This window comes from Zonotrichia leucophrys, chromosome 1A, assembly GCF_028769735.1.
Source record: "Zonotrichia leucophrys gambelii isolate GWCS_2022_RI chromosome 1A, RI_Zleu_2.0, whole genome shotgun sequence".
In the NCBI taxonomy this organism is placed as follows: Eukaryota; Metazoa; Chordata; class Aves; order Passeriformes; family Passerellidae; genus Zonotrichia; species Zonotrichia leucophrys.
The window spans coordinates 34,684,396-34,697,213 of record NC_088170.1 but is presented as its reverse complement, the minus strand read 5'-3'; the positions used below and the strand labels follow the sequence as shown (position 1 = coordinate 34,697,213).

At 39.7% G+C, this 12,818-nt stretch overlaps 1 protein-coding gene across 10 annotated transcripts in view; it reads left to right on the top strand.

Moving 5' to 3' along the window:
* Nucleotides 1-12,818, top strand: part of ANKS1B (ankyrin repeat and sterile alpha motif domain containing 1B) — a 415,189-nt gene that overhangs the window by 386,748 nt on the left and 15,623 nt on the right. For 9 of the 10 annotated variants that reach the window (XM_064702132.1, XM_064702136.1, XM_064702135.1 and 6 more), the window contains 2 exons: nt 7,854-7,940; nt 12,485-12,622. In XM_064702132.1, coding sequence (XP_064558202.1) covers nt 7,854-7,940; nt 12,485-12,622 — 225 coding nt within the window. The remainder of the gene's footprint in view (nt 1-7,853; nt 7,941-12,484; nt 12,623-12,818) is intronic. The other variant, XM_064702134.1, reaches the window with a different exon arrangement.

The window sequence follows — 12,818 nt, the reverse complement described above, 5'->3', positions numbered from 1 at the left end:
ATGTTTGCTGACTGCAGATCCCTCACTGTTAGTTGTAGATGCTCCCAGGGCTTTCAATTATTGCAATTGATGGTTTTGGTTCTCCAGGGAAGTGTCATGTGGATATCCCTTGTGTCTCTTTGCAGAGAGGCTTACAGCAGCCTCCTTCTTATAGCTTAAAAGGGAAAGGAGAGCCTAAATCTTCTATAATGTAAAAAACCCACCAAGAACAATAATTTAAAAAAAAAGAAACAAAACAAAAGAGTGACAACAAAATAAAACCTGGGAACCTTTATGTTAATAACTCTTCTTGGAAATCCACTGTGCCTCTCAGCATTGTGCAGCAATGTGCTCTAGCAGGGCAGATGATGGATTTGTTTGGGGAAAGCCATGCAGATGCAGTAGCTGGAGCTCAACACTGGGGTCAAGGTCATACATCTTCTTTTTCCCCATCCAAACTGCAGAATCATGTAACCATGCAAAATTATGGATATTTGTCAAGAACTTCACTTTTCTATTAATATATTTTGACTCCTTTATAATTTACAGTTTCTTATTTGTAACTCCCTCTCTAGTGGACACCATTTCCACCCACTGTAAATGACCTTTCCTACTTGGAGATTAAACCTGTCCTGGCCAGAATAGATTTATTAATTCTATTTGAGAGATGCCTTCAAGAAATTAAGAGTTCATCTTTTTCATTGTGAAATAGGAAATACTGTAAGTTGAGTTTTCAATCAGATTGCTGCCTTCATCACAATTTATCATAGGAACATGAAGGGAGAATAAGATTGCATTAAAATAAAGGCAAGGGTTAAAGTAAATTTTGAGCTGGAAAGAGACTTGTTCTCTACAGAAGACTTAATTTGGCGTTTACACATCAGAATTCCTTGACAGGTGGGAAGGGGATTGTTTTATATTTACTGGCATGAGCACAGCAACAAGGTAGATTCTTTCTTTGCAGCTGTGTTAAATCACTGATGTTGCACACACCAGCTGAACTGGGTAAACCAGTCAAATATTTACTGCAGCAGAAGGGAACTTAAATTTGGTTCTTGGATCCTGCCACCTTCCTGACTATTATATTTCTTTCTTAAATATTTTCTTGCTAGGAATAGGTTCTGATATTTCAGGTCAAAGTTCTGAGGAACCAGCAATATAATTCTGTTCACAAAGCAGGTGAAATGTCTTGCTGACTTAAGACCAAAATGTCAAAGTTGGAGTTGCTATAAAATCTGATTCTCTTATCTCTGGAAAGTGAGGCAGAGTTGACTCACTGAAAACAGGCAGCATCTAGGGCCTTTCTTCCTCCTTTCATTTCTTCTTATGTAAGGAAGGAACGGAATTTAGATGGCAATCTCCTTGTTTCTGCTAAACCCTTTCTTGCTTTTCAATCTCTGTTTCATTTTTCCTGCCGAAGTAGCAGTCTGCATATGCCTCCTGGTGAAACTCTCTCAGCAAATACCATGTCAGCACCAAACACTATTTTGGGATTTAGATTCTTCAGTCTCTGCTCTTTGGAGACTTGTAGCTCTGCCTCTCTCTTGTGTGGCCACTGCTTTCAGAGGGTCTACAGTGGAACAGGCACATGGATCTTAGTCAAAAGGAAAAAATAGGCAGTGGTGGAAGATCTTATGAACATTCAGTCTCTATGCACATCCACATCATGCTGTACCATGTGTTCAGAGGATTTTATGTCCTTGAATTCTGGCTAAGAGGAATCTCAAGGGCAGTTGGAATGCAGAGGAATGTTCAGAGACACTGGAAAAGAAAAAAACATCTCACTCTCAACTAGGTGCATTACCCCAGGTGCACTGTTCATATTAACAATGTAGCTTGGAGGCATCCACTAATTGTTGAGCAGTAAAGAGATTTGTACCACAAGGATTGCAGATGTAGTTTTATTCCAAGAAGTCTTAAATTACGTCAGTAATGCATTTTTAAACTTTTTGGGATGAGAGAAGTTAGTATTTGTTCAAAAGCAGATTGTATAATTGTTTGTAAATATTTGTTAAAAGGCAAATTGGCTTCAAAACTAACTGGACATGTGTGGACTTAGACTTTTTATTTCAATTTCATCTCCTGCATGATCTTGTCAAAGAGATTCACTCAAGCTCCTCTTCCCCAGCTGGTCAAGGGAGGTGATTGTCCCACTTTACTCCGTGCTGCTTCAGCCTCACCTTGAGTCCTGTGTGCGGTTTTGGGCACCACACTATGAGAAGGAAATAAAGCTGTTAGAGAGCATCCAAAGGAGGGCCATGAGAATGTTGAAGGGCCTTGAGGGGAAGCCTTGTGAGGAGCAGCTGAGGACACTTGATCTGTTCAGCCTGGAGGAGACTGAGGGCAGCTCCTGCATTGCAGTCTGCAGCTTCCCCATGATGGGAAGAGGAGGGGCAGGCACTGCTCTCTTCTCTGTGCTGGTCACTAACAGGACCCAGGAGAATGGCCTGAAGTTGTGTCAGGGGAGGTTGAGGTTGGGTATTAGACAAAGGTTCTTCACCCAGAGGGTGTTTAGGCACTGGCACAGGTCCCCAGGGCACTGGTCACAGCAGCAGCCTGGCAGAGCTCAGGGAGGGTTTGGGCCACGCTCTCAGGCAAGGGTGTAACTTTTGGGCCAGGAGTTGGATTGGATTCAATTATTCTTCTGGTTCCCTTCCAACTGAGATTTCACTGATTCTGTGAACTATTTAGTAAAGTTTCATAAGCTTAAATAAATACCAGACTTACTGGTATGATAGTAGGTGGTACTAACACATGTTTTAAAATGTGCAGTCTGATGCCATTTAGAATTAATAGTTGCTACCAGTTTGGGAAAATATTCAGATTCTTATAATGAAGTGGATTCCAATACATAATTGGATAGAATTGCCAGCTACAGTGTTCATATAGATATTAAAAATCAATATAGGACTGAAGATTCATTTGCAAAAGTAGAAAGCCAGGATGAAGACTTAAGATTTTACAGGCTTATAAACTTTTACTTGGAATTTATGTATGTATGAGGTTGTTAGTGACTCGTCATAGCTGAATAAAATTTCTTTCCTGTGTATTTGCAATATCAAATGTAATTGCATATAAACCTAAAAGTGAACCTGTTTTATTTTGGCCACTGTATGAAAGCTGAGTGATCTAGTTATAAATGCATGTATAAGTATATTGAAGTGGTCAACATAGCAAAGTGGAAGTACCAGTGTATTCCCTTTCCTCTTGCAGAAAATAAATAAATGAGATGAAAGATTTTCAGAGGGGGCTGTGTTACACCATATGCGACAGTATATCAAGGGAATTTGTTAGCATCTTACTTGGACACCATTCTATGTGTGTTTCTGAATTTCTTATTCAGCTGCTTTGTGTGGGTGTGTGCTCAGAGATACCAGGGTTTGTTTGTACACTGCAGGAACATTCAAAGGTTTTGAATTAGTGCTCTCAGTTCTGCATAGAATAAGGTATTAGGTACAATCCTGTCTTGAAAAGGTTAAAGGCCCTTCAGGGTTGCAGGTTTTGTATTTGCTTTTTAAAAATAAACTGCTAGTTTATATTACTTTATTAAGTCCTCTGCTTCTTAAGTCATTGCTAACTACCTAGATTTGTTAGGCATGCTGGCAGGGTGGATCACAAATTAGTTGGATTTTATTTTATATTCTAAATAAATGTCTAGCAGTTCTGCACAGCCTTTAACTCAAAATCAATGTGCAAGTGGAAATGCTTTACCACTTAAGCAATTTGTACTTATGACAATTTGTAGTAAAATGAAAATAAGTTTAGGCTCTGGATAGGAGAGTGATTTTTTTTTTTTAGTGAAACTAAAAAAAACCCATGAACAAGATGAGAAGCAAGATTGCACTCCCTCTCTTGCTCTCTCTGACACCACTGCTCTTGCATCTCCTTGTGACCCATTTCAAAAGGAGAAACTGGGACCAGCACTGTCCAAGCCTATGCAGGGTTTTGGCACTGTCCTACATAATGGCAGCAGTGGGTTCAGATGCAAACTCAGAACAGTCTCAAGTTCAGACCTTTATTGTAAAAGCAGCCACTGTAGTAACCAGGTGGTTATGCAGAGGGTACCTTCTACCTTCTTCCACTCAGCTGATCTGCATTGTGGGTGCTGAGGGGATGAAGCAGCTTCATTGCAGCAGCTGCATCAAAATACAGACAAGACTGGTGCTCCAGATGTTCCTTGTTCTGAAGAGAAAGATGCTCTGTGTCTTTTGAGAAGTCTGGGGAAGCTGCACATATGTCACATTAGATTTAGGACGGTGTTACTTTCTTCTATCTTGCTGTGTATGCACACAAGCCTGTTTTATGGTTCTTGAATTATACATGGCCTGCTTTCATGTAGTCATTTACCTGTCTGGCAGCAAGGATTCCAGAGGTGGCACCAAAGCTCAGTCTCTGTGGCAGTGCAGCCTGTGCAGCACAGAGGGTCCTGCCTGCAGGAGCAGTGCACCCATGGAGATGGGGCACGCACATCTGTCCTGACGTGGGTGACCAGCTGATCAGCAACAGGCACTGGCAAGGAGCCTGGAATAGGCTTGCTGTTCACCCAGGTGATTCTCCTAAAGAAGTGTCTTGAAATGAAGAGCCAGTTACAGTCACAAACAGTGGAGTTCACAGGAGCTATGACCAGTTCCAGGCTAGTGAGCAGTTGCCCAAAGACAGTGTCCTGTCACTATGATTACTTCTTTGTGAGATGAAATCTAATCCTGCTACTATGGTATGAACATGCCTTGGAGCATGAGACCATATGTCAGCATGCACATGACATCCAATGCCAGCCTTCAGCTGAGGCTCCTACAACTTTGGCTCAAGTCCATATGCTTCCCATAGAGACACCAAATGGACAAGAATATTTTGTCATCTCATTGTGTCCTCATGGAGTTGGTACGGTGGCTAGAACCTGAAAAGCCTGAGGAAAAGGAGTATTGACTCCTGTGTCCCACCTTCTTCTCAGATTCTGGGCACAGACATGGGCAGAGATGCCCACTTGGCCTGCACAGAAGTGTGAAATGTCTGACCAAGGAATCTGTGGGACTTCATCTCAGCTTCCTAGAATTCAGAGCCAAAGCACCTACAGGGCCTGAGCAAAAGGTATTCATACCGTATCTCTGAATTCATTCTGGCAGACAACTCCTTCATTAAAAAGAAAGGAACAACAAGCAAATAGTGTGAGCTCACCATGACAACTCTAAACTACTGAAGCCTGGAATCTGCTTGGAAATTATAATTATCTGGTGGACCTCAGTTACTGTATCACTAAGAGTCGAGCCAAGGAATAGAGCTGCGTGTTTTTCTTGATGGCACTGTCATAATAACAAAGGATGTTATTCCACTGCCCAGCTGGTTGTTTCAGTGAGAGTACAAGTGCAGAATTGTTACCCCAGATTCTACACTGGACTGCAGTCTTCCAGAACACCTTCCAGCACAAATCCTGGGGTTTTTATGGTTTGCAAGCTGATGAGGAATAGCCTGTGCTCCTTACCAGCTGAGATGGTTTTGCTTAATAAATTACAAATGTCCATCAGTCTCTGATTCGTTTCCTAATTTTCCAGCTGTAATTTAATAGCATCTTGATGAGCTGTTTCACTCAGAGACAGTCTTCTTGCAGTTTGCAACCCTGATTAAATACTAGAGGTCAGGTCTGGTCAAGAAAAACCCAGGTGAATGTGGAGCAGATGAAGATGATTAAATTACAAACTAAAGGTCTAGAGGGAAGAGGTAATGAATACAATGTGGCCTGACCAACAGGATGCTTCACCTTTATGGCAAATACCAGACAGTGGGAATTATACTGAAAAACTAAAATATGTAAACTTAGTATCTGTGTTTGTATAGCATGTTGGAGAAAAGGAATTTTTCTGTTAAGGAGGCAATGAAGGAGGTAATTACAATAATCAAAATGGAAAAGAAAGCTCTCTTGTGTGTAGCTGTTGGACTAAGTTGAAAGGACAAAAGTTGAATGATTGCTGCCCTGCCAGACCATTAAAGTGATATTGTCATATTTGTGACTATTTTGTCTAGTATGAGCATAGATAGGGTTTATTGCTTGTTATTCTGACAGATGTATGTACTGCAGGTTCTGTACAGTCACTGTCATGCTTTCTGTGCATTGAAATTGAATTTTATGAAAAGATCTGTTTAAAGATCTGTTAAAGTGACACACACATATACACACAGGTAGCTGCCTGCTCTACTTTTGGCAGGGATACCAGTCCACTCAGTTCAGAGGCATGCAAATAAGATTAGTGTCTTTCTTCAGAATTTGTTAAAATTCTTCAAGATGTTTTATCATTTAAGCTTTCATTTCTCAAAAGTGGCAAGCATTCTGGGTGAAAGGAGTTTTCTCTGGGGTAAATTGACTCTTGGTTGCTGTCTCAAGTCTCTCGTCATTTGATACAGAGAGATCCAACAATCCTCTCTATTACACAGATGGGTGGAGCTCTCCTTGAAACTTTAATATGAGGTCTTAACCTGCATGGACACTAATTGCAGAACATAGCTGGATCTGTAGCTTAGAATTTTATGCTGACAGAAATGGAGCCTTGTTTGATTCTGGGAGGATTGAGAGCCAATAGGAGACAAGATCACAGGGGGGTTTTTTGTTTTAAGTTTCTGTTTATTTTGCTCTCTAGTGTTAGCATTGCCTATTTTTTCAAACATACTTTTTAGTTACAGTTTGTGTTTTCAAGTTTCTATCTCTGCTTCTTTGGGCTTTTTTTGAATAATACAAAGCCACCGCTGCTACTTTTGTTCAGCTGCTTTAATGATCTTCCTATGTGCCAGTTCTAGACTTGTCAGTGTGTTTACACTCTCCTTCTGTGTGCTGATGTTTCTTCATGTTTACCTGTAACTATCAATAGTTCATCTCCTCTCAGGAAAATATTTGACTGATCTCTGTGATTGTTTGGAGATAATCCCATAAATAAGCATTTTCTGAATGTTACTGTAGAATAATCTAATGTGTAGAATAGTCTAGTCCATCATTGTTGTCAACCTTAAAATAATTCAAATCAGTTATAAAATATTATGCCACATTTGGGAGTTTTGTTTTGCTGGTTTTGGGGTTGTTCTAGTAAATTTAATCTGTAAATGAAAGAACTTTTTTTTCTGCAGAGAACTTAAATCTGCCCCAAATATTTTCCCAGTCTGTTCAGTGGGAAATATGTTTGCTGTGTGCATCACGCTGAAGGCACACAGAAGTAGACTAGCATAAAAGGAAAAACAATCTTATAGGAGGGCATGAACTGTAGGTAGGAGAACCTGGCACTGAGGGAATGCAGAATGAGCCTCAGTGCTAATTCATGTGTAAAGCAGCTTCCAGTAGCAGCTGCACTGAAGTGCAGACAGCCAGACTGACAAGATACAGCACTGGGCTGACAGACTGACTGGCACATATACATGATACCTCATGGCACAGATACAGCTGCAGGAAAGGAAAAACAGGGAAATATTTCTAAATAACAACTAATTGAAGCAAAGAATTGATACTACAAGAGGTACTGTCCTGTTGATTCTTACAGCTGAGAAGGGCAGGAGAGGGGAGGGAGGCAGCAGTGGATGAGGCATATCAAATACATGTCCTAAACACACACATTTTGGGAAACACTGGTTGCATGACTGGTCTTTTTAAGCCTGGAAAAGTCACTTTATTCTCTTCTCATTGTGCTAAAAAAAAAAAGGAGAATTTTTATTATCCTCACAACAAACTTCAAGCTATTTTAGTTTTGTAACTACAAGAGAGCATAAACCCAGAGCACAACTGGCTGAAGAAAAAGTAAAATATTTATTTAACTTAGGTATTTAGTCAGAAGAAGAGAGCACTGTTATTGCAATGCAACACAACTCTAAGAATAATAGTATTTTCGTTTTGATTTCAGAAGTCTACAGAACAAATGAAGAAAGTGCCAACTATTGTCCTGTCTGTCTCTTACAAGGGAGTCAAATTTATTGATGCCACAAATAAGGTATGTGCAATTACTGAATATTACCTTTTGTTTCTCACAACTAGGACAAATACTAATACTATGAAGGCCGGGCCAGAGAGGGAGCAGATTTGCATTTTGTGTTTTCCTCTCATTGTTTTCTCCTCTTGCCCAAAATGGATGTAATGTAATTGTCAAACTCAGTCTGGAGAGCAAGTGAAGCAGCTTTAATGGTTTATTTGGAGAACATAACTTTGTATCCAGCATTCTTCTCTTAAATGCAAGCTTACCACAAAAGATGTTCAGCAGGGAGCCTCTGTGGAATCCTCTACCATATTCTTTCCTATACAGTTCCATAAATATGTAGAATGTATATATATATGTGTGTGTGTGTGTATATATATGTTCATAATATAATTTAGTTTTTTAAAAAAAGATGTCTGAATAAAGAATAAAGAAGCAGTTTTATCCAGGGCCAGCCATTCTAAGAATAAGGAACACAAGCCTTGAATGTCCTTTCCAAACATTCAAATACCTCTGTGTAAGCTGTTTTCTTGATGCTAGCCATTGAACTACCTGAACTGCAGCAGTTTCTTAATTGTTGCTATTCCTTTTTTTTTTCATCTTCCTGAATGGCAATGCTCCTGCACTTTGTCTCTTACATTTCTAAATACATCCAAATCTTTAAAAAACCCCAACCAAAACCACAAAAGCAGAAGTTAAGAGATCAGAGAACTCAGTGATGGATAGAGCAATGGATTATTGCTTAGCCAAAGTAAAATGTACAAGCTCTGTAAAGAGAAGTAAAGTAATGCATTAATTTCTCTTCTTTGTATGTCTAAAATGGCAAGGAAATACAATCCATACTGGTGCTTTTATATGAACAGGAAAGAATTCTGCTATGTGAATAAAACTGACTAAGCAATATAGAAAATAAATCTGACAGCCCAGCCACCTGACCAGGTTAATAATGTATATAGCAGCTTTGTGTTGCTGAACATTCAGACCACACAGTACACCTAACCCAGTATCCTTCAAACTTGCCAAATCAATCAGTTTTTAAGTTTAACTACAACTGTGCTTTAAGTGGTGGATGGAAGCAGTTTTGTGAACTTCTGCTAGAGTTTGGAAGCCATATTTAGAGTTAGAAGATGGCATAATGGGAAAATTAAGGTGAAATGACTGTTGTTTCAAGTCTGGCATGTTTGCCAGAGCAGAGGGACCAGGGATTCCTATCTGCTCCTTTTTCCTTCCATTGATTCAAAACTGAGCTTCTACAACCCTCATTCCTTTTATGTCCTGTGATGTGTAGGACATAAATCAGGATGTTGTAATGCATTAACTCCAACTTGGATAGTACTGATTTCAGCTCTTAAATCTCCTCTGTAGCATAAAGGATGTAACTGCAGTGTCCTTAGGTTTACAAAAAATCCCAGGAGAGCAAAAGGAGCTTCTTGTGTTTCTTTGCACAGTGCATAGAGTCTTATGTAAGAGGGAAAGCTGAAAGAAGTTTGGCAAATTGCATTAGTTGACTCTAGATGTCCCACTGAAACCTAGTGGTGGAACAGATATATTTGATGGAGTTAAATATGCCAGAGTGCAATGTTTTTCTCAAGTGGTAGATTGCTTTCGCTCCAGTTCAGAATTTGCACTGCCTTTCCCTTCTGTAAAAACCAGGTAATAGCCTGCAACTCTCCCAGAAGCATTGTTATCATCCTTGTCCACAGTGTGCTGTTCCCAGTTCCTTCAAGACCCAGACAGATTAGCCCTGTCTAAGGTGAGAGCCTGTCCAGACCTGTGCTGCTTCCATATGAGCTTATAGCTGACAGCGCTGGGCACCACTTAACCTGAAACACATCGTTTTCAATGGCTAGCAGTTCTGTGCTTGAAACTCAGCTCTCATGGCTGCCCATGCTTTTCCTTTATGCCACCAAGCTAAGAATTTGTCCTCCCAGTCATAGCAGGCAAAGTTTCAGGTGACGAAGGAGCCCTGACCTCATTCCACGACAGCTGTTTCAGTGGCGCCTCCAAGTTTGGCGTGACACCATTTCTGTGCAAGGGAGGCCAGAAAGAAATTAGTGCTTAGGAGAAAGCAGACTCACAGAATTTTCTCATGGCTCACAACTCACCCAAACTTCTGGGTGATTTCTGCCAGAAGGGAGATTGGCTGGCATGAGTTAGGCAAGCAAAAGGAAGGCTGCTTAGCAAAAGCCTGGTCTCTCCAAGGTATTTCCTTGGCAGAACCACAAATGACTTTCAGCTTCCCCACTTTTTGAGAAGAACTCAAGGTTTCTCTTGCCAAACTGAAAGACAATTTTTAGAACAACTGTGCAGTGTCAGTCAGTGTCTGAGGAATGTACCCAGAACAGGAAGCTGGTTCATAGCCTTCTACTTCCTACAGAATAAGACCATGATCTACTGAAATGTGACAGTAGGACACAGTAAACGCATACACTGAAAAATGTTTAATTTTGAAAGGAAATCACAGAGGACATCCTAGAGCAGCTAGGGAGAAACCTCAATTTCACTACCAATTTCTATCTAGAAGATTTCATGCAGGTATACTTTATATTATTCAAAGTAGATTTGATATGCGTATGTTTCTAAAATTCACTTGATTTAAATTTAAAACATTAAAATAATTAATGCAAATCCCTGTGTCAACCCCAAGTCACCTAGAAAAAGTTTCAGCATAGCAGAGCTCTTTCCACATGTGCTGCATAAATTCAGGTGATTACATTGTGGCTCATGATTTGGCATAAATACTTCACATATGATTTTAACACCTTCCAAGGTTGATTTCTTTCTGCTTTCTGAACTACAATGTTGCCAACATTAGATCAATGACAGTGCATTACAGCTCCATCTGTGGATATCTAAATCCCTGGTTTTGGTATAATTCTAATTCTCATCAAAATCTTTATTGAGGGTAAAAGTTATCAATTTGAGAACAAAGAAAATAAAATGCTTCAAGTAACATAAAAAGCAGGCAATTGTTGAGCAGAGATTATACATGTCATTATAAATTGGCATATATTGAAACACAAGTACTGGTTTTGTCATCTTTATGAATAATGCATTAAACAGAAATAATCAAGTATGTTGCAACAATTTAAGAGGATTATTTCTTTTCTTCAGTAAAGTTTCCTTATCTCAGTTTTTCCATAATTTGAAATTTGGTATGCTTTTTATTAGGATTTTTCCTAAGTCATGATTTCTTCAATTAGATATGTTAATACTTCTTTTCATTAACTTGGCACCTACGTGCAAGGGGGAAAGTTGCCACTTAGCAAATGAGAGAAGATACGGCAAAGCATCTGAAGTAACTTAGTTGCATGTATTAAAAAAATAAATAAAAAAAGGAAGTGTAGGAAATGAGGTAGGAAGGAAAGGAGAGGGGTGAGGGAAAACCAGATATGCTCAGAGATTGTTTTATCTTGGGCAGATGTCACCATGGCAGCAGCAAGTGGTGGCTGTGTGAGGAACTGGGACACTACAGGTGTCACCTGTTCCATGAGGCAGGAGTGATGTCATGCTGCAGCAGGATGTGTCACTGTGGGCTTTTGTGGAAATGCCAGAGCTACAGCCAGCAGGGGTAAAATTCAAGAAGTTATATAAACTAACCCCTAAGTAAATTCCTCTTCAGCGAATCATTCTTCTCTTTAAACAAACCATTTGAAACGTGTGTTGCTGAAGCAAGGCCTAATCATAAGCCACTCTGCTGTATCTTCTTCTCTGGCTTCATGGTTCCCTTGGCCTGAGTGCAGTAATTATACATCAGCAGTTTATATAATGAGTATTTATAATTTTCTCCAAAGCTTTAAGACAGCCTTTTTTTATTCCATTGGACAGACATGCCCCCCTCTCTCCCAGTAGTGTGCTATAGCTTACATTGGCTGTTGCAAGTAGTGTGGCTCAGTGCATGAATGGTTTCAGTTTCCTGCATCTCTCCTACAGGATGCTGCTGTCAGTAAGTGGAGATAAGCTGTAGTTACTATTTTAGTAATCAGAATCCTTGAAATTTCTCACAGTTTCAATTGTAAGGGGTGTTTGGTGGGGTTTTTTTCCTCCTGAAGAACTATAACTAAAATTTGTCAAATGGTGTGTTCAAAACCCTGGCCATTGAGCTTGCTGGGTTTCAGCAGATCCTGTCTGTCAGTAGACTGAAAGTGTCCCATTTTGATCTTTATACAAAAGCCCAGAACTTCATAAGATGCTGGTATAGCGCTTTGAAATTGTATCTATTAATACAATTTCGAAGCACCATATACCAGCATCTTATGAAGTTGTGTCCTGTGTGCCAGGAAAGATGTCTCTTTGTCAAAGGAACCTGAATAAACTGCAAAGCACAAGTGGTCTCATAGGGAAGACTCTAGAATATAATGGTTTCCTACCAGACAATTGGCAATTGGAGAGGGTCAAAATTCTGAATACCTGTGTAAGATATCACATGTGATATATTAAGTCTCTTCTTACTAGGACGTTTCTGAAATACTTTGGTACAGTAGATCAATGCAAATGTGAATCTAAACCTGCACCTTTTTTAATTTAATTCTTAAATTGATTGAAAACTTTTTTTTAAACAGAATATTATTGCTGAACATGAAATCCGTAACATTTCCTGTGCTGCACAAGACCCCGAGGATCTTTCTACGTTTGCGTACATCACTAAAGACTTGAAGACCAATCACCACTACTGCCACGTATTCACTGCGTTTGATGTGGTCAGTTGATAGAAGATACTTCATTTAATGGTTCTTTCTATTTGTCATAGTCACTTAGCTCTGTTACAACATTTTCAGGATGTGTTCATGGTGATTAATGGGAGGCATCATTAATTTACCCCAGGAAAAGATCGCTATGGGATTGCAAAGGGACATTTCTGGAGTAGAGCAAAGATTTTCTTTGATATCTCATTTC